The sequence below is a fragment of the Cebus imitator genome, unplaced genomic scaffold (genome assembly GCF_001604975.1).
Source record: "Cebus imitator isolate Cc_AM_T3 unplaced genomic scaffold, Cebus_imitator-1.0 Scaffold4, whole genome shotgun sequence".
In the NCBI taxonomy this organism is placed as follows: Eukaryota; Metazoa; Chordata; class Mammalia; order Primates; family Cebidae; genus Cebus; species Cebus imitator.
Genome location: NW_016107319.1, coordinates 195,928 through 215,307, shown reverse-complemented (window position 1 = coordinate 215,307; position 19,380 = coordinate 195,928). Strand labels below are relative to the sequence as shown.

The 19,380-nt window shown below is 48.6% G+C and overlaps 1 protein-coding gene and 1 long non-coding RNA gene across 3 annotated transcripts in view; both read left to right on the top strand.

The window, feature by feature from the left end:
• ABCC1 (ATP binding cassette subfamily C member 1) overlaps positions 1 to 19,380 on the top strand; it is a 202,171-nt gene that overhangs the window by 81,826 nt on the left and 100,965 nt on the right. The window contains exons 6-10 of the mRNA XM_017533114.2: positions 1,761 to 1,822; positions 5,375 to 5,506; positions 14,224 to 14,454; positions 15,616 to 15,793; positions 18,078 to 18,239. Of these exons, the coding sequence (XP_017388603.1) occupies positions 1,761 to 1,822; positions 5,375 to 5,506; positions 14,224 to 14,454; positions 15,616 to 15,793; positions 18,078 to 18,239 (765 nt within the window). The remainder of the gene's footprint in view (positions 1 to 1,760; positions 1,823 to 5,374; positions 5,507 to 14,223; positions 14,455 to 15,615; positions 15,794 to 18,077; positions 18,240 to 19,380) is intronic.
• LOC119471946 lies at positions 6,686 to 8,042 on the top strand. Of its 2 annotated transcripts, none has more exons than XR_005201045.1 (2): positions 6,686 to 6,718; positions 7,322 to 8,042. It is a non-coding gene; the product is annotated as an uncharacterized LOC119471946 (long non-coding RNA). The 2 variants fall into 2 exon arrangements; XR_005201044.1 differs by having other exon boundaries at positions 6,711 to 6,743.

Genomic DNA, 19,380 nt, shown 5'->3' with positions numbered 1-19,380 from the left:
TTTTAGTAGAGACGGGGTTTCACCATGTTGACCAGGATGGTCTCGATCTCTTGACCTCGTGATCCACCCGCCTCGGCCTCCCAAAGTGCTGGGATTACAGGCTTGAGCCACCGCGCCCGGCAGGATACAGTATTTTTTAAAAAGCACATCCAGCCTTGGATGGAAAACCACTTGAGGAGAGTATGCTACCTTATCCGGCTCTGTAAACGCCTTATGTTTGCGCAAGGCTAGAACTTTGAGTGGAGTCCTTGGCTAAAGCTCTCATGGCTGCATGGTGACCTCTCTTCCTTCTGCTGCTAAAACTTGTGTTTCAGAATTTAGACCCAGATGTGTCCGTGTTGAAAGCCAGGCTTGGTCTGTGTGTCTGTCCCTTTCCTTGCCTGCATGCTGTTGAGCTGGGGCTCATCTTGATAACTGCAGGAAATAAGTTCTTTGATAGCTTGCTTAGAGTCTCTCAGTACTTCCCCTTGCCGTTAGAATGCAGACCAAAATATGTGGCCTGCAGGGTAGACTGTGCACAGCCTTCAGTGTAGACTGCTCGGGTCCCCTCTTGTTTCCTGGAGTCTGCCATCCTTCCTTCTACTGCTGGGCGTTTGCACACACAGCTGTCTGCTGGGAATGCCTTGCCTTTCCTCCTCACTGAGTTCTCCTCTACTCACCTTCAGGCACCAGCTTGACTGTCTTCCTTGGGGGAGACTTCTCTGACCTTGGTGCACCAGATCAGCCCCCATGCGCTTACGTGGTCTCATTGGTAGTATTTCTGTACCTTAAGGGCACCTACCAAGGCCCAGAAGTTGCAGTTTTGCATTTGTTGGTGTAGTCATTAGATGCATATCTCTCTCTGGAGCCTGACTCTGTGGCTTACATCCTGCTTCCACCACTTTTAGCTGTGGGACCTTGAAGAAATCATTTCATCTCTGGTCCCTGGTTTCTTTTAACTGCAAAACAGGGATAAAATACTTTCATCTACCTTGTGAGGCGGGAATGAAGATTAAATAGGGTAATTTGTGTAAAGCACTTAGAACAGAGCTAGCTATCAATAGTAGAGAATGTTGGCAGGTATTACAGATGATTGCTGCAGTGGACCACAAGCTCCATACAGGCAGGGGTCATTTCTGTTTAGATTTGTATGCAGGGTGCTTGGCACATGGGCGGTGCTCAGGAAATACTTGTTGGATGAATGAAAGAATGAAGTGGAAATAATAGTAATACCACGTTTATAGAATTCCATGAGGATATAAAATAATGCAAGTATATAAGCTCTTGGTAGCATATCTAGCACATAGTAGGTGGTCAATAAATATTCAATGCCCGAATGAGGAAAGTGGGGATAGTAGTAATACCAACTCATGAGGTCGTCGTGGGGATCTAAGGCAACCCTGTAGTACCTTGTAGAGTGCCTAGCACATAGTAGGTGCTCAGAAAATACTTGTTGAGTGAATGAGTGAAGTGGGGATGATGGTAACACCAGCTCCTAGGGTGGTTGCGGGGATAGAAGATGAGGCAGGTCAATAGCTTGTTGTATTCTGGTTGCACCTGGTAGACACTCTGATGAGTGAAACGGGAGGAGCTGCTATGAGTTTCTTTGTCCTGGAGCTTAGGAGAGAATCCTTTTGGGGTACAAAATGGTATAGAGCGGACGCTGGTCCTCTTGAAGGAAGAATGGGCAACTGACTACTCCTTGCCAAGCTCTGGCCTGGATGAAAAGTTGAATCGCTCCTTTCCCTCTTCCTCCCTAACCTGTTCTTTCTTTCCACTAGAATCCTTGCCCGGAGTCCAGCGCCTCCTTCCTGTCCAGGATCACCTTCTGGTGGATCACAGGGTAAGGCTGGGCCTCCGAGACCTCAGGGAGGTGGGGGGGAATGAATGAATGAGTGAATGAATGAGCATGCTGAGCTCCCCCCCTCGACTTCTCCTTCCTTTGCTCTTCTGCAGAGTTGTCTTGAATCGGCCTATGCTGGCCACATGGTCTCAGAGACACCTACTCTGTCCTCTAAGTTCATCAACTTGAATATGATAAACACATGAGCCGAGAACGGCGTAAACCTCTGCAGATTTGGGTTTTTAAAATATTAGGTATAGTTATTGACATCGTCCCCTTCCCGCCCCCCACTCCTTGGAAAAATAATACTGTCTCACCAACGGAAATGTGGGTTAATAAAACACCTGTGCAGATCAGTAGTAAGCAAACAGCCAGAGGCAACCACTGTCTACATTTTAGTATACGTCCCTCTAGTCTTTTTTTTTTTTTTTTTGAGATGAAGTCTTGTTCTATCTCCTAGGCTGGAGTGCAGTAGCGTGATCTCAGCTCACTACAACCTCTGCCTACTGGGTTCGAGTGATTCTCCTGCCTCAGCCTCCCAGATAGCTGGCACTACAGGCATGTGCCACCAACACCACTGGATAATTTGTGTCTTTTTAGTAGAGATGGGGTTCCTCCATGTTGGTCAGGCTGGTCTTGTACTTGTGACGTCAGGTGATGTACCTGCATTGGCCTCCCAAAGTGCTGGGATGACAGGACTCAGCCACTGTGCCCACCTACCTTCTGGTCCTCTTCTTGTACATCTTTTTCTGCCCATTGTCAATGTCTTACTGGGGATTGTTTGAAGAATCTTTTTCCCCCCTAATATGCATCATTTTTGTTCTTTTGGAGACAGGCTTTTCCTCTGTCGCTGAGGCTGGAGTGCAGAGGCACAATCGTAGCTCATTGCAATCTTGATGTACTGGGCTCAGGGTGATGCTCCCACCTCAGCCTCCCAAGTAGCTGGGACTACAGGCACGCTCCACCATGCCCAGCAGATTTTTGTATTTTTTTGCAGAGACGAGTGTCACCATGCTGCCCAGGCTGCTAACCAACTCCTGAGCTCAAGTGGTTCCTCCGCCTCAGCCTCCCAGAGTGCTGGGATCATAGGAGTGAGCCACCATGCCTGGTCTCATCCTTGTCTTTATGAACTTTTTACAAACATCTTTTTAAAAAAATTAGGTGTCTTAATTTTTTCAAATTACTATTAAAGAGCGGCACTGGGACAGTTGATGTAATTGGTATATGACTGCAGGACCCTGGATGCATGCTAATAACTTTCATTCTTGTTTTGGAAAATTGTGCTCTAGTTACGTAAGAGCATGTCCTGGATTACAAGGGGATACCCCTAGTTTTTTGGGGGTGAAGACATGTAGAGCCTACATCTTAACTTTTTTTTTTAGGGGGGGTGGGGACAGAGTCTCGCTCTGTCGTCCAGGCTGGAGTGCGTGGCGTGATCTCAGCTCACTGCAACCTCCACCTTCTGAGTTCAGGCGATTCTTCTGTCTCAGCCTCACAAGCATCTGGAATTATAGACCTACACCTCTATAACCGGCTAATTTTCGTATTTTTAGTAGAGATGGGGTTTCACCATGTTGGCCAGCCTGGCCTCAAACTCCTGACCTCAGGTGATCCACCCACCTCCGCCTCCCAAAGTGCTGTCATTACAGGTGTGAGCCACCATGCCTGGCTTTTTTTTTTTTTTTTTTTTTTTTTTGGGAGGAGGAGTCTTACTGTCTCCCAGGCTGGAGTGCAGTGGCGTGATCTCAGCTCACTGCAACCTCTGCCTCCTGGGTTCAAGCTATTCTCCTGCCTCAGCCTCCCGAGTAGCTGGGACTACAGGCGTGTGCCACGATGCCCAGCAGATTTTTCTATTTTTAGTAGAGACAGAGTTCACCATGTTGGCCAGGATGTTCTCGATCTCTTGACCTCGTGATTCATGCGCCTCAGGCTACCAAAGTGCTGGCATTACAGGCGTGCACCATAGCGCCCAGCCAGTGCCAGGCCTTTAACTGTTGAAATGGTTTATGAAAAGATCATGTGTTTGCATGTGTATGTATGCGTGACAGTGGATGGAGAATGATACTGCAAACGTGGCAACATGTTAACAGTGCTGAGTTGAGTGAATTCTTAGTATAATTTGAGTAATTTTTAAAAGGAGTTTGAAATTATTTAAAACAAAAATGTTTTACTTTTTAATTATAAAAGTGTTGAGTCGGCTGGGTACGGTGGCTGACGCCTGTAACGTTAGCACTTTGGGAGGTCGAGGTGGGTGGATTACCTGAGGTCAGGAGTTTGAGACCAGCCTGGCCCATGTGGTAAAACCCTGTCTCCACTAAAAATACAAAAAGTAGCCGGGTGTGGTGGTAGGTGCGTGTAACCCCAGCTGCTTGGGAGGCTGAGGCAGGAGAATCTCTTGCACCCAGGAGGCGGAGGTTACGGTGAGTCTAGATTGCACCACTGTAATCCAGCCTGGGTAGAGTCACATAGAAAGACTCATGTAACAAAACTCAGTAAGCTCATCACCCAGATTTCATGATTGCTAATGCTTTGTCATGACAGCCTTTTTGTGTTTTTTTTCCCCCCTCAACCTGTTACTATTTTTCTTTTATTTATAGGGTCTGTGTCTGTGGCCCAGGCTGGAGTGCAGTGACATGATCACAGCTCCTTGCAGTCTCCACCTCCTGGCTTCGAGCAATCCTCCCACCTCAGCCTCCCTAGGAGCTGGGACTAGAGTTGTGAGCCATTTTGACTGGCTAGATTTTTTATTTTTACCATTTGTAGAGATAGTCACCCTATGTTGCCCAGGCTGGTCTTGAAAATCCTGGGCTCAGGAAGTCCTCCCACCTCAGCCTCCCAAAGTGCTAGGATTATAAGCATGAGCTACTGGGCCTGGCCCATATCAGCCGTTTTTAATGTGAAATTTTAAAAAGTTGGCGGGACATGGTGGCTCATGCCTATAATCCCAGCACTTCTTGAGGCCAAGGTAGGACGATTGCTTGAGCCCAGGAGCTGAAGACCAGCTTGGGCAACATAGGGAGACTCTGTCTCTACAAACATAAAAAATAAAAAAAATTAGCTAGTTATAATGGCTCATACCTGAAGTCCCAGCTACTCGGGAGGCTGAGGTGGGAGGATTGCTCTAGGCGGGGAGCTGGAGGCTGCAGAAGGCTGTCATGGCATCACTGCACTCCATCCTGGGTGACACAGCAAGACCCTGTCACCAAAAGTGAATGAATGAATGATTAAAAAAAAAAAAAAAAGTAAATTAGAGCCATCCTGATACTTCCATCCTAAATCATCTTATTTTCTAAATATTTTGTATGCACACCCCCTCCGAAAACAAAGCCATTTTTTCCTGCATGACCCAACAGAACGAGCTGTAATTTCCTTGTAATATCTGCAAATGTCCATCCACATTTGGACTTCCCCAGCTGTGAGGCTGCCTTCGTTTGCCATGGGCAGTTGTGCTGGGGAGGGGAGCAGCATCAGCAGGCGTGTGGGGTGAGTTAGCCCCGTCCTCCTCCTCCTCCTCGACTCTCATTGCCTACCCGCCTTGTGTCTTGGCCCCAGGTTGATGGTTCAGGGGTACCGCCAGCCCCTGGAGAGCAGTGACCTCTGGTCCTTAAACAAGGAAGACATATCGGAACGAGTCGTGCCTGTTTTGGTAAAGAACTGGAAGAAGGAATTTGCCAAGTGTAGGAAGTAAGTGTGAGTTTCCTTGTCCTCCAGGATGCCCCAGTCACCTCCTGCCACCCCTGTGGCCTAACCCAGGCTGCAGCCCTGGCAGTGCTGCCTGTTACCAGCCTTATGGTATTGGGCAAGATGCCTCACTTCTCCTCTGGGCCTCAGTTTGCTTTTCTGGCAAATGGAATAGAATCTCACAAGTCATTAAGGCTAGTGGGTAGAAAATAAGAGAGAAGCTGGGCATGGTGGCTCATGCCTGTAATCCTAGAACTTTAGGAGGCCAAGGTGGGCAAATCAGTTGATCAGGAGTTCGAGGTCAGCCCGGGTAAGGCAGTGAAACCCCATATCTACTAAAAATACAAAAAATAGCTGGGCGTGGTGGCGCACGCTTGTTATCTCAACTACTGAGGGGCCTGAAGCAGGAGAATTGCTTGATCCCTGGAGGCAGAGGTTGCAGTGAGCCAAGATCGCAGCCTGGGAGACAGAGCGAGACTCCATCTCAGAAAAGAAGCCAGCAGTTGATGCCATGGCACGTGACTGTCCCTCCTTGAGTCAGTCTCACTTTTTCTGTGTCTTTCTGAGCCTCTGGCATCCCGCATGTTCCTGCTATTTGAAGTGCTTCTGTCCATTGTGCCCAGCTGACCATGTATGTCTCTTTAGCCAAAGAGGGTCAATTCATGAGTGATTTTGGCTACACTGGATTTTAGACTCTACCCGCTATGGAAGGCATGTCTCACTGTGCGACCTCTGTCATTCTTTTGGGAATCAGGCCAGGGCCTCCCCTGCACGTAACTTAACCCATGAAATCTAAGACACATCAGTTGCATGATAAGTTATTATTCTGTGTAACAGTTAGAAGGAAAAGCAACTGCCAGTTAAACAAGGATGTAAGATGCATCCTTAGCCCGGAATTGCCAGAACATGAAATTGCAGGTGACACGAAGGCAGTGGATTTCGGCCATGGGGTAGTGGGGCGGCTGTCTTTGTTCCTGTTGCTTATTCTGGGGTAAGGTTACTATGGTAAGCTGTGATGGGGCCAGTCTGGTGCATTGGATTCTCCACAGAGCCGTTGGCCTTGCAGAGAAAAACCCCAGACCTGGGTTCGGTTCCTCATTCTATTCCGGGGATGCCCAGGATACAGGCCTTCAGTCAGACCCAGATGGCAGGTGGGAATCTAGGACATCTATGGTGCCAGCCACTAGGACATCAGCAGAGGACCTGATGACTCTGGTGGGAGGCTGTTTGGGTGGTCCGGGTGATGGGAGAAATTGTCTTGTGGGAGGCGGATAGAGCTGGGGCCTCCGTGGCTGAGCATCCTAAGGAAATGGCCCATGTCCATGACCCAGTTGAAGGTTCTTGGCAGGCAGAGGTGGGGTCCCTGTTTATTGCAGTTCTTCATGGAGACAGAACTAGTAGGATGGATGGATGGATGGATGGATAAGTGATAGATTAGATGATAGATGGATGGATGGTGGATGGATACATGATAGGTGGAACACTTAGGATGCCAGATGCTCAGAAAGAGGCAGAGAAAGTGAGATTGACTTAGGGAGGGTCAGGCACATGTCCCTCCAAGGAGATTCTCATGTCCTATGGCAGGAGAGAGCAGGTTGCAGGAGACACCATGGGAGAGGGAGAGCCTTGGGAGGAGGACAGAGTTTGAATCAAGATGATAGATAGATGGGTGATAGATAAATGGATGGGTGATAGATAAATGCATAGATGATAGATGGATGGATGATTGATAGATGATGGATGAGTAGATGGATTGAGGGTGAGAGGGGGTCTGCTAGGCAAACTGGATCATGTGATTATGGAGAGGTCCTATGCTAGGCCATCTGCAAGCTGGAGAAGCTGGAAGCTGGTAGTATGGCTCAGGCCAAGTTTGAAGATCTCAGACCCAGGGAAGCTGATGGAATTCTCAGTCGACAACCAAAGGTCTGAGAACCTGGAGTCATTGGGGTAAGTCTCAGAGTCCAGAGGCCAGACAGCCTGGAGTTTTGAAGTCCAGGGGCAGGAGAGGATGACATCCTGGCCACAGAAGAGAGATCCCATGAATTTGTCATTTCTCTGACTTTTTGTTGATCTGGACCCTCTGCTGATTAGGTGGTGCCCACTCATATAGGGTGAGGATGGATCCTCCATACTGAGTCCACTGATTCAAATGCCAGTGGAAACATTTCAGTCATCTGGAAACACCCTCACAGACACACCCAGAAATAACACTTTACCAGCCATCTGGGTATCCCCTAACCCAGCCAAGTTGATCCCGAGCAGCAGCTCTCGCCAGTATTCCTTCAGCGTCACCTGCAGCGTCGTCCCTCCCCCACACTAACAAGGGCACATATGTTCCGTGGGCGTCAGCATTCCTCATCACTCACGTCTCTGCTGATTGCCTGGCTCGGCTTCCTCTCATGGAAGAAGGATGTCCCACCTTTGTGTTCCCTGGAGCTTGCCAAGCGAGCACGTTGCCAGAGACACCGTGGGAGAGGGAGAGCCTCGGGAGGAGGACAGAGTTTGAATCAAGAAGCTCCTCCACTGACCTGGCCCTTAATTCGTGAATTCATGGAGTGGATGAAACTGACTGTTTTTGTGCTTAGTGATGTTTAGTCCTTGAGGGTTCAGACAGTGGACCAAAACAAACACTATTTTTATTTTTTGAGATGGAGTCTCGCCTCTGTCACCAGACTGGACTGTAGTGGCACCATCTTAGCTCACTGCAACCTCTGCTTCCTGGGTTCAAGTGATTCTCATGCCTCAGCCTCCTGCGGAGCTGGGATGACAGGCATGTGTCACCACACCCAGCTAATTTTTTATTGTTAGTTTCATCATGTTGGCCAGGATGGTCTCAATCTCCTGACCTCATGATCCAGCCCCCTCGGCCTCCCAGAGTGCTGGGGTTACAGGCATGAGCCACTGTGCCCGGCCAACAGACACTCTTGCTGGGTGCCATTGACATTTTGTGTGAGAGATAGGGTGTTGGTAGTGAAACATGCATGATGAGAAGCTTTGGAGAATGATAGTGTTGGGGTGAGATAAAAATGAAGAAATGAGAACTTATTTTTTTTTGGAAATGGAGTCTCTGTTGCCCAGGCTGGAGTGCAGTAATGTGATCTTAGCTCACGGCAACCTCTGCCTCTCATGTTCAAGCGATTCTCCTGCCCTGGGCTCCCAAAGTGTTGGGATTACTGGTGCGTGCCACTATACCTGGCTAATTTTTGTATTTTTAATAGAGATAGGGTTTCACCATGTTAGCCAGGCTGGTCTAGAACTTCTAACCTCAAGTGATCCTCCTGCCTTGGCCTCCCAAAGTGCTGGGATTGCAGGCATGATCTCCTGTGACTGGCTGAGGGAGGTGTTTTAGATAGAGTGGTCAGAGTTCTACCCAGTGTGGCCTTGACCCTTGGTGAGCATGTGCCTGTTCCTCCCTGAGTTGATCTCATTTTCTCTGCCTCTTTCTGAGCATCCAGCATACTGAGTGTTCTTGCTTTTTGAAGTGTGTTTGTTCAGCATGCCCAGCTGCCCAGGTACGTTTATTTTAAGAAGGTCACATGTAAGCAGAGACTTGTATAGAAGGAGGAAGTGAGTCTTGTGTCTATTTGGAGAAGGAAGGGCTTTCCAGGTAGAGGGAACAGCCAATGCAAAGGCCCTGAGGAGGCTCGAGGTGCAGCAGGGGGCTCATGTGGCTTAAGCAGAGTCAATGAGGGGGAGAAAGGGAGGCGACGAAGCTGGAGAAGGATTCGCAGGGGTCTCCTCTGAGAGTTAGGGTGGGATTCCAGGTGCAGTGAGAACACAGAGGTAGCTTTTCTGCAGGGCAGTGGTGTGACATGAGTTCTGTTGTATTTCTTTATTTTAGAGACAGGGTCTTCCTCTGTTGCCCAGGATGGATTGCAGGGGCGTGATCACTGCTCATTGCAGCCTGAAAATCCCGGGCTCAAGCAATCCTCCCACTGTACCCTCCATAGTAGTTGGGATTACAGGTGCATACCACCGTGCCTGACTTATTTATTTATTATTTCTTATTTATTCATTTTTTTTTTGAGACAGAGTTTTGCTCTTGTTGCCCAGGCTGGACTGCAATGGCATGATCTTGGCTCACCTTAACCTCCGCCACCAGGTTCAAGTGATTCTTCTGCATCAGCCTCCAGAGTAGCTGGGTTTGTAAGCATGCGCCACACCTGGCTGATTTCGTATATTTATTAGAGATGGGGTTTTTCCATGTTTGTCAGGCAGGTCTCAATCTCCCAACCTCAGGTGATCCCTCCCAAAGTGCTGGGATTACTGGTGTGAGCCACCGTGCCTGGCCTTTTTAAATTTTCTTTTATAGAGACAGGTCTCACTATGTTGCCCCGGCTGGTCTCCAACTCCTGGCTTCAGGCGATCCTCCTGCCTCAGCCTCCCAAGTAGCTGGGATTAGAGGTGTGAGCCACCATACCCAGCTGAGATCTGGTTTATAACAACCCAGGCTGCCCTGGGGAAGGTGGATATTAGGGACGAGAGTGAAGGCAGGGAGACCTGGATGGGGACCAGGAAGCCTGTCCATGAAATCCCTTCATGCCTCCCTGGGAGCCTTCATTTTGTCTGTTTATTTTGACACAGGGTCTCTTTTGTCCAGGCTGGAGTGCAGTGGCTCCATCTCAGATCACTGCAACCTCCATTGCCTAGGCTGGAGTGATCCTCCCACTTCAGCCTCCCAAGTAGCTGGGACTACAGGCATGTGCCACCACACCTGGCTAATTTTTTTTTGGTAGAGATGGTGTCTCGCCATGTTGCCCAGGCCGTTCTTAGCTCCTGAGCTCAAGCAGTCCACCTACCTTGGCCTCCCAAAGTGTTGGGATTACAGGCATGAACCACTGTGCCTGACAGGAGCCTCCCTTTTTCAGTCGGCGCATTTTCTGAGAATTCAGTGAGATACAAGCCATAAAAAGCTGTGCCCTAGTCCTGAGTAAACACTGGGTAGGTTCAGCTGTACAAGTTTTATTTATTCACCTGTACACTTCCATCCTGCCAGGGAGGGTGTGGTGAGAACTGGCTCATTGGGCTTGAAAGTGGGCCACCTGAGAGGGGCCTGGCTCTGTGAGTACCTTGGTGTTTAGGGATGCTCAGCTTGGGGCCAGGGCATCATTTCCCAGAGACATTGCTAGAAGGATCACTTACTTTATTCCCAGAGGCATAGGCCAGATCTGGCAGCTGTAACCACTGTGGACCTGAAGAGAGTGACAAGGACAACCCTGTCCTAGGCTGGAATTTCCTGACCCCTTATGCCCAGATCCCTTTAGTTAACCGGGGAAGGGAATGCAGCCCGTGCAGCTCTGGGCTGCTGGGTGTCCTAGGCTCGGGGACCAGGTGAGGGAGGCCTGGGCTGGGGGGTCTGCTTGGCTTCTTGGACCCCTTTACCACCTGTCTTCACCTTTGAGTGACTCCTTGTGAAACGGATGTGGTGGGGCATGGTGGCTTATGCCTATAATCAAAGCACTTAGGAAGGTCAAGGTGGGAGGATCACCTGAGGTCATAAGTTTGAGACCAGCCTGGACAACATGATGAAACCTCATCTCTACTAAAAAATACAAAAATTAGCTGGGTGTGGTGGTGCTTGCCTGTAATCCCAGCTACTTGGGAGGCTGAGGCATGAGAATTGCTTGAATCTGGGAAGCGGAGGTTGCAGTGAGCTGAGATCGTACCACTGCACTCCAGCCTGGGAGTGCACTCCATCTCAAAATAACAACAAAAATCCCGAAAAGCAGGTGCGCGATCTCCCTGCTTCTGCCTGTGGGTTAAAAAACCCAGTGCTTCATTGGTTTGTGTGTAACAGTTTTACGTTCTCTTTTGTGTGTCACCACGCAGAGTTAGGGCCATTTTGGATTGTGGCTTCTGGTGTGAATGTAAAATGCTTCTGTAACCCTGGAAGAGTTTGGCAGTTTCTTTTTTAAAGTTAGACATAGTGACCATACAGCCAGCCACCCTCTGCCCAGATAGCCACCCAAGAGAGCTAAGAACATATGTTCATAAAAGGCTGGAGGAACGTTCTTAGCTACTTTATGATAACCCAAACTGGAGGTAAGCCAGACATCAATTAGCAAGGGAACAGACAGATGTACCCATTATGTGCATCTGTGCAACTGAATACTAAGTGATGTACAAGAACGAACTGTCGGCTGGGCACAGTGGCTCATGTCTGTAATTTTAGCACTTTGGGAAGCCACGGTGGGTGAATCACCTGAGGTCAGGAGTTTAAGACCAGCCTGGCTAACATGGTGAAACCCCGTGTCTACTAAAAATACAAAAATTAGTCGAGTGTGGTGGCACACACCTGTAATCCCAGCTACTTGGGAGGCTGAGACAGGAGAATCGCTTGAACCTGCGAGGCGGAGGTTGCAGTGAGCCGAGATTGTGCGCCTGCACTCCAGCCTGAGGGACATAAACCCTGTCTCAAAAAAAAAAAAAAAAAAAAAAAAAAAAAAAAAAAAAAAAAAGACATTTGATTTCAGGATGCCTGTCAAGTATGACAGAGGTATTAAGCACTTAATCAAAATAAGATCATAAGTCACTGTAAAATAATACCCATTTATCCAAAGTGATAATTAAAAGGTGTTTTTTTTTTTTTTTGAGATGGAATCTTGCTCTTGTTGCCCAGGCTGGCGTGCAATAGTCTGATCTTGGATCACTGCAACCTTTGCCTCCCAGGTTTAAGTTATGCTTCTGCCTCAGCCTCCCGAGTAGCTGGGGTTATGGAAATCTGCCACCATGCAGGGCTGATTTTTTGTATTTTTAGTACAGACGCAGTTTCACCATGTAGGCCAGGCTAGGGTCTTGAACTCCTGACCTGAGGTGATCCACACACCTTGGCCCCCCAAAGTGCTGGAATTACAGGCATGAGCCACCGCGCCCTGCCAATTAAAAGGTTTTAAGACTAAGAAACCTTTTTTTTTTTTCCTGATAGAGAAGAAACTCAATTTCCCAAATAATCAAAAGGTCTGTATAAGACAGCAAGAGACAGAATCTGTCTTTGGGAGGCTAAGGCAGATGGATCACCTGAGGCCAGGAGTTCAAACCAGCCTGACCAACATGGTGAAAACCCTGTCTCTAGTAAAAAATACAAAAATTAGCTGGACGTGGTGGCGCATGCCTGTAATCCCAGCTACTCAGGAGGCTGAGGCAGGAGAATTGCTTGAATCCAGGAGGCAGAGGTTGCATTGAGTCGAGATTGCACCATTGCATGCCAGCCTGGGCAACAGGGCAAGACTCTGTTCCGAAAAAAAGAAAAAAAATCCCTGTAAAATGAAGACTACTTTTCTGATGACAGCTTTTTGAGATATTCATATACCACACGATGTATGTAAGTGGACAGTACAGTTCACTGATATTTAGTGTGTTCACAGAGTTGTGCAGTCATCATCACAGTCAACTTGATTTGCTTTTTAAGACAGAGTCCTGCTCTGGCCCCGAGGCTGGAGTGCAGTGGCGAAATCTTGACTCATTGCAATCTCCTCTTCCTCCTGGATAAAGCAGTTCTCTCGCCTAGGCCTCCCATGCTGGGATTACAGGCATCTGTTACCGTGCTTGGATAATTCTTTGTTTTTAGTAGAGATGGGGTTTTGCCATGTTGGCCAGGATGATCTCAATCTCATGACCTCAAGTGATCCACCCACCTCGGCCTCCCAAAGTGCTGGGATTACAGGCATAAACCACCACCCCCAGTCAAATAAATTTTTTTTTTTCTTTGAAGACAGAGTTTCACCATGTTGGCCTGGCTAATCTTGAATTCCTGACCTCAGGTGATCCTCCTGCCTTGGCTTCCCAAAGTGCTGGGGTTACAGGCGTGAGCCACCACAACTGGCAAGGACGCTTTGTTCTTTCGCACTGATCTATACGTGACTGTCCCTTTGCCTGTCTTGATGATTGTTGTTGTTTTTTACTTTTTTTTTTTTTTCCCCAAGACATTGTCTTGCTCTGTCACCCAGGCTGGAGTGCAATGACATGATCTCAGCTCACTGCAACCTCTGCCTCCCAGGTTGAAGCAATTCTCCTGCCTCAGCCTCCCAAGTGGCTAGGATTACAGGTGCCTGCCACCATGCCTGGCTAATTTTTGTACTTTAAGTAGAGACAGGGTTTCACCATGTTGGCCAGGCTGGTCTCGGATTGACCTCAAGTGATCCATCCACCTTGGCCTCCCAAAGTGCGGGGATTAGAGGCGTGAGCCACCGCGCCCTGCCGTGATTGTTGTTTCGTATTGTTTTGAAATCAAGAAGTGTGAATCCTCCCACTTGGTTCTTCTTTTTGGCTGTTCTGGGTCCTTAAGTTTCCATATTAATTTTAGGGTTAGCTCATTCATTTCTCCCAGGAAGCCAGCTGGGCTTCTGATAGAGATTGCCTTGACTCTAGATCAGTTTGGAGCCATCACTTCTCTATGTCTTTCACTTGTTCAACTCAGTTAATCTTACCTACCTTGGAGGTAGGTCCTACTTTTATCCTCATTTCACAGGGGAGGAAACTGAGGCCCAGAGAGCTTAAGGACCTTGCCTGAAGCCATGCAGCTGGCCAGTGGCCAAGCCCTAGTTGGCAATGGTGGCTCTCCAGACCGTGTGTGTAATCACTGTGCTGACCTGCCCCTCTCCTTGGGCTTTTCATCTTTGACTCTGCCACCCCTGAGGGGTGACATCCTCTGGCTGTTTGCCTCGGTGGGGGGGCTGTGTCTGTGGCAGACCCCACAACGGCTTTACCTCCTTGTGTTCCAGGCAGCCCGTGAAGGTCGTGTACTCCTCCAAGGATCCTGCCAAGCCGAAAGGGAGTTCCAAGGTGGATGTGAATGAGGAGGTGGAGGCTTTGATCGTCAAGTCTCCACAGAAGGAGTGGAATCCCTCCCTGTTTAAGGTCTTATACAAGACCTTCGGGCCCTACTTCCTCATGAGCTTTTTCTTTAAGGCCATCCATGACTTGATGATGTTTGCTGGTCCGGAGATCTTGAAGTAAGACCCCTTCCCTTCCAGGTGGGCTCCGTTTTGCCTCCTTTGGTTGGATCTTTCATTTGCATCACTCATAACCCCAGGGTCCTGAAGCGTGCTCATAGTCAGGTGTCTCCATTTTTACCAGCTTACCTTTTTTGGAAAAAAAAAAAAAAAAATAGAGACAGGGTCTTACCTTGTTGGTCAGGCTGCTGGTCTGGAATTCCTGGCTTCAAGTGATCCTCCTGACTTGGCTTCCTGAGGTGCTGGGATTGCAGAGGTAAGCCACCATCACTGCCCAGCTTTGCTTTATGCTTTACTTAATTACCGTCTTAGTGAAAACTACTTTGGTTACAAGTAACAGAAACCCACTAGGGTCCCCTGAAACCCAAATGGGGAGGATATGGCATTATCTTGGAAAACCAAGAGCAAGGAAATGCCAGCAGATTTCATGAAAAAACTGCAACCAGGGTTGGGCGCGGTGGCTCATGCCTGTAATCCAGCACTTTGGGAGGCTGTGGCAGGCAGATCACCTGAGGTCAGGAGCTCCACACTAGCCTGGCCAACATGGCGAAGCTCCATCACTACTGAAAATACAAAAATTAGCTGGTGTGGTGGCACACACTTGTAATCCCAGATACTTGGGAGGCTGAGGGAGGAGAATTGCTTGAACCCAGGAGGCACAGGTTGCATTGAGCAGGGGTCATACCACTGAACTCCAGCCTTGGCGACAGAACAAGACTTTGTCTCAAAAAAAAAACACACACACACACACAACAAAACAAAACTGTAACCAAAAACCGGGGAGTCAGAAGGGAGGTGGCCTCCCTCTTCCCCTGTTCTCTGCTGCTCTGTCACGCTGGGGCCTCACAGTCATTCTCTTTCCCTCTCTCATTCTGTTTCCTTGTGTTCCCTGTGCAATTCCTTTTGGGTGACTTGCTGATGATGAGATAGAGCTAGAGCAATTAGTGCAAAATCCCAAGCCAGAGACCTCTGCTGTGAGCACTTTGGGCCACCTGCACAGCGGCAATCACCACTGTGGACGTGTTTTTCCATCTGTGAAACTGGAGTGATAGTATCTTGCTCAGCTGGCTCAGGAGAAAGTTGCAATGCCAACACTGAAGCCCTCTTCCCTGCCCCCACGTGTCACAAGTCATCCCAGGCCGTCTCTTTGCTCCTTCGCAGGTTGCTCATCAACTTTGTGAATGACACCACGGCCCCAGACTGGCAGGGCTACTTCTACACGGTGCTGCTATTCGTCAGCGCCTGCCTGCAGACCCTCCTGCTGCACCAGTACTTCCATATCTGCTTCGTCAGCGGCATGAGGATCAAGACCGCGGTCATCGGGGCTGTCTATCGCAAGGTAGGGGAGGCTGTGCCACTGGCCTGTGGCCTGATTTTGATATCCCCTCCTGCAGCCCTGGGTTACTCCAGAGTGCCAGCCTGGGGACTTCCAGCCCAGCTTCTGCAGCAGTAGGATGATGGTGGCCTCCATGACCACATGTGGCAGGGACAGTGACCGTCAGGCATTGTACCTCATCAAAGCTGATTTCAAGGGTTGGCGTGTAGATGTCCCTGTGTATCAGCTGTGGGTAATTGAGTTTTTTAGATGGATCAGTGGCCCTTGATGTGGGGAAATTGAAGTTCAGATTCTGGATCTGTGGTTAACATTCTGTGTTTCAGCTTCTTGTCACTTTTTTTCTTTTCTTTTTTTTTTTTTGAGGCAGAGTCTCACTCTGTCTGCCAGGCTGGAGTGCAGTGTCATGATCTTAGCTCAATGCCATTTCCACCTCCTAGGTTCAAGCAATTCCTCTGCGTCACCCTCCTGAGTAGCTAGGATTACAGGCATCCGCCACCATAACTGGCTAATTTTTGTATCTTTACTAGAGACGGGGTTTGGCCATGTTGGCCAGGCTGGTCTCGAACTGCTGACCTCAGGTGATCTGCCTGCCTCGGCCTCTCAAAGTACTGGGATTACAGGCGTGAGCCACCACTCCCAGCCTGTTGTCAGTCTTAATTTGAACTGAGCAGGTGGCACATTCTCTGCATGATGAGAGTATGTAGTAGGCATTTGTGCACATCCAACTTCAAAGGAACCAAATTACCTTCTTGGTCTCTATAAATTTTTTTTTTTTGGTCTCAAGGGCAAGGAAACTACTTGGTGCATAGATCAGGAAGAGACAGTCTTGCAACGTACTTGGGAAAGATGAACTAGATCAGTGATTCTGTGGCCTGTGTGTGAGTTAGAGTCACCTGGAGAGCTTAAAAAACCGATGAAGGCCGGGCACTGTAGCTCATGCCTGTAATCCCAGCACTTTGGGAGGCCAAGGTGGGAGAATCACTTGAAGGCAGGAGTTCAATACCAGCCTGGTCAATATAGCAAGACCCCGGCTCTGCAGAAAATAAAAAAATTCACCATGAATGGTGGTGAGCACCTGTAGTCTCAGCTACTCAGGACGTTGAGTCAGAAGAATCGCTTGAGCCCAGGAGCTGGAGGCTGCAGTGAGTCCTGATTGCACCCCTGCATTCCAGCCTGTCTGACAGAAGGAGACCCTGTGTCAAAAAACAAAAAACTTCCTGACACCTAGGTTGCACCAGATTCAGTTAAATTGAGATTGCTAAGGTTGGACCCAGGTGTCAGTGTTTTTGTTGTTTGTTTATTTTTATTTTTTGAAATAGGGTCTTGCTCTGTTACCCAGGCTGGAGTGCAGTAGCACGATCTTGGCTCACTGCAGCGTCCACCTCCCAAGCTCAAACAGTCCTGGCACCTCAGCCCCCCAAGTAGCTGGGACCACAGGCAGGCACCACGACGCCTGGCTAATGTGTTAGTGTTTTTAAAACTCCCCAGTTGATAGTGTGGGGCCATGTTGGAGGGCCAGTGACTCAGACCAGCAGTTCTCTGCCAGGGAGATTTGCCCCTCCCTAGGGCATGTATGACAATATCTGGAGGCATTTTCGGTTGTCCCAACTAGGGGTGAGGGCACAGGACAGCCCCCCAAAGAAGTATCTGGCCCCAGATGTCAAGAACACCAAGGTTTTGAGACCCTGGCCTGGACCCTCCGTCCTTCAGTGGGATCTGGGACCAGCAGCATCAGCACAGCCTGGGAGTATGGTAGAAATGCAGAATCCAAGGCTGCACCTCAGACCTGCAGAATCTGAAGCTACATTGAAACAACCTCCCCCATTACCCTCAAACAAAAGAAAAGAAAACAAAACAAACAAAACAAAACCCTGGCTGTGTTTGTGCACATTAAAGCTTGTGAAACCCTGGTTTGGAGGATGCCTAGTGTCCCTTGCCAGTCGAGTTCAAGGTTGGAAGGCAGTGAACCAATCACTGCGGTCCAGGAGGCAGAGGTCTCTGATTGGCCAGCGTGGGTCACATGTCCTCTCTCATGGAGAAGAGATGTAATTGACAGCCCTTCGGTTTGAGGAAGGAGAGTTCCCAAAATAAAAGTGCCATGGATAAGAACGTAGGCTTTGAGAGAGGACACACGCGTCCTGGGCGGACAGGTAAATCGGGAGGGGCGGAGCAAAACTCTGCAGCATTTCTACCCCTGAGAGTCTCCTTTCTCTCTGTGGGCCTGGAGGAAGAGTCAGGCCTCTTCACCCACCACACTCACCCACTCTTCCTCTCCTTTGTCCCACAGGCCCTGGTGATCAGCAATTCAGCTAGAAAATCCTCAACGGTCGGGGAGATCGTCAACCTTATGTCTGTGGACGCTCAGAGGTTCATGGACTTGGCAACTTACATTAACATGGTCTGGTCAGCCCCTCTGCAAGTCATCCTTGCTCTCTACCTCCTGTGGCTGGTGTGTGTTTGACGCCGTTCTCTTTTGCATGCAGGGAGGGACTTCTACGTGGGGGCAGCGGGCTGAGGGGGTGGGTGTTGATGGTGATGGCATGTGTAGCTCCCTGGCAGTTCCGGCTCTTGTTCATATTTTATTTTCCAGCCTGGTAAGCAGTTCCTCAGTACAGTATTTTTTTCCTTTCATGAATTGTCAGGAATGGTAGCATGGTGTTTACATTCTCTCTTTCCTGGACAGTGCCAGTAATTAACAACGCTGCAATGAACACTCCATATTTCTCCCACTGAATCCTCCGAAACGCTGACCAGGCTCACTTATTCACTAGTCCCTAGTTATGGTGGTCAAGATTCTCTAAATTGCAAGAGATAGAAATCTATCTTAAAGTAGCCTAAGTAAATAAAGGGAACATTGGGGCTGTATGTATCTCAGAAAGCTGGGCATTAGCTTCAGGTGTGGATTGATCCAGGAGATCAAGCAATGTTGTCAGTACTCACTTTCACTCTTTCATGATTTCATAGCCCTGTTGTTCTCTGAGTTGACATCATTCTCAGTGGTACTTTCCCACATGGCTCGGTAGCTATGGGCTGATATCATCCTGTCAGAACGACGTGCCAGAGAAAAGAGAAGACAGCATTTCTTTGCACAGCCAGAATCAGTCTCAGGAAGCACTCTGGCCTGGCTTGGTCCTATTCACGTCCCTGAACCAATCACTATGGCCTAGAAGGCAGAGTTCTCTGATTAGCCGGCTTGGGTCACCTGTCCCTTCCCATGGCAGAAGAGATGTGATTGACAGCCCTTCCATGTGGGGAGGGAGAGTTCCCAAAATAAAATGATGATAAGCAAAGAGGCTGATAGCACAATACATGCCTTGTGCTTTGCTACCTCTGAGCCTTTGCCAGGTGCCTTTTCTTCCATAAGAAATTTCCTTCCTTCCTACTAACTGATGAAAGCCTGCTCATTCTCCTGCTGTAACAAACACCACTTTCATTGATGTCCCCTCCCCCTGAATTAGATGAACTTTCTCCTTTTTTGAATTTTGAATCCCAATAACTTTAGTATAGGAACTCATCTGATATTATTTTCTGAAATAGTTTTTCATTTTCTTTTTTTTTTTTTTTTTTTTTTTTTTTTTTTTTTTTTTTTT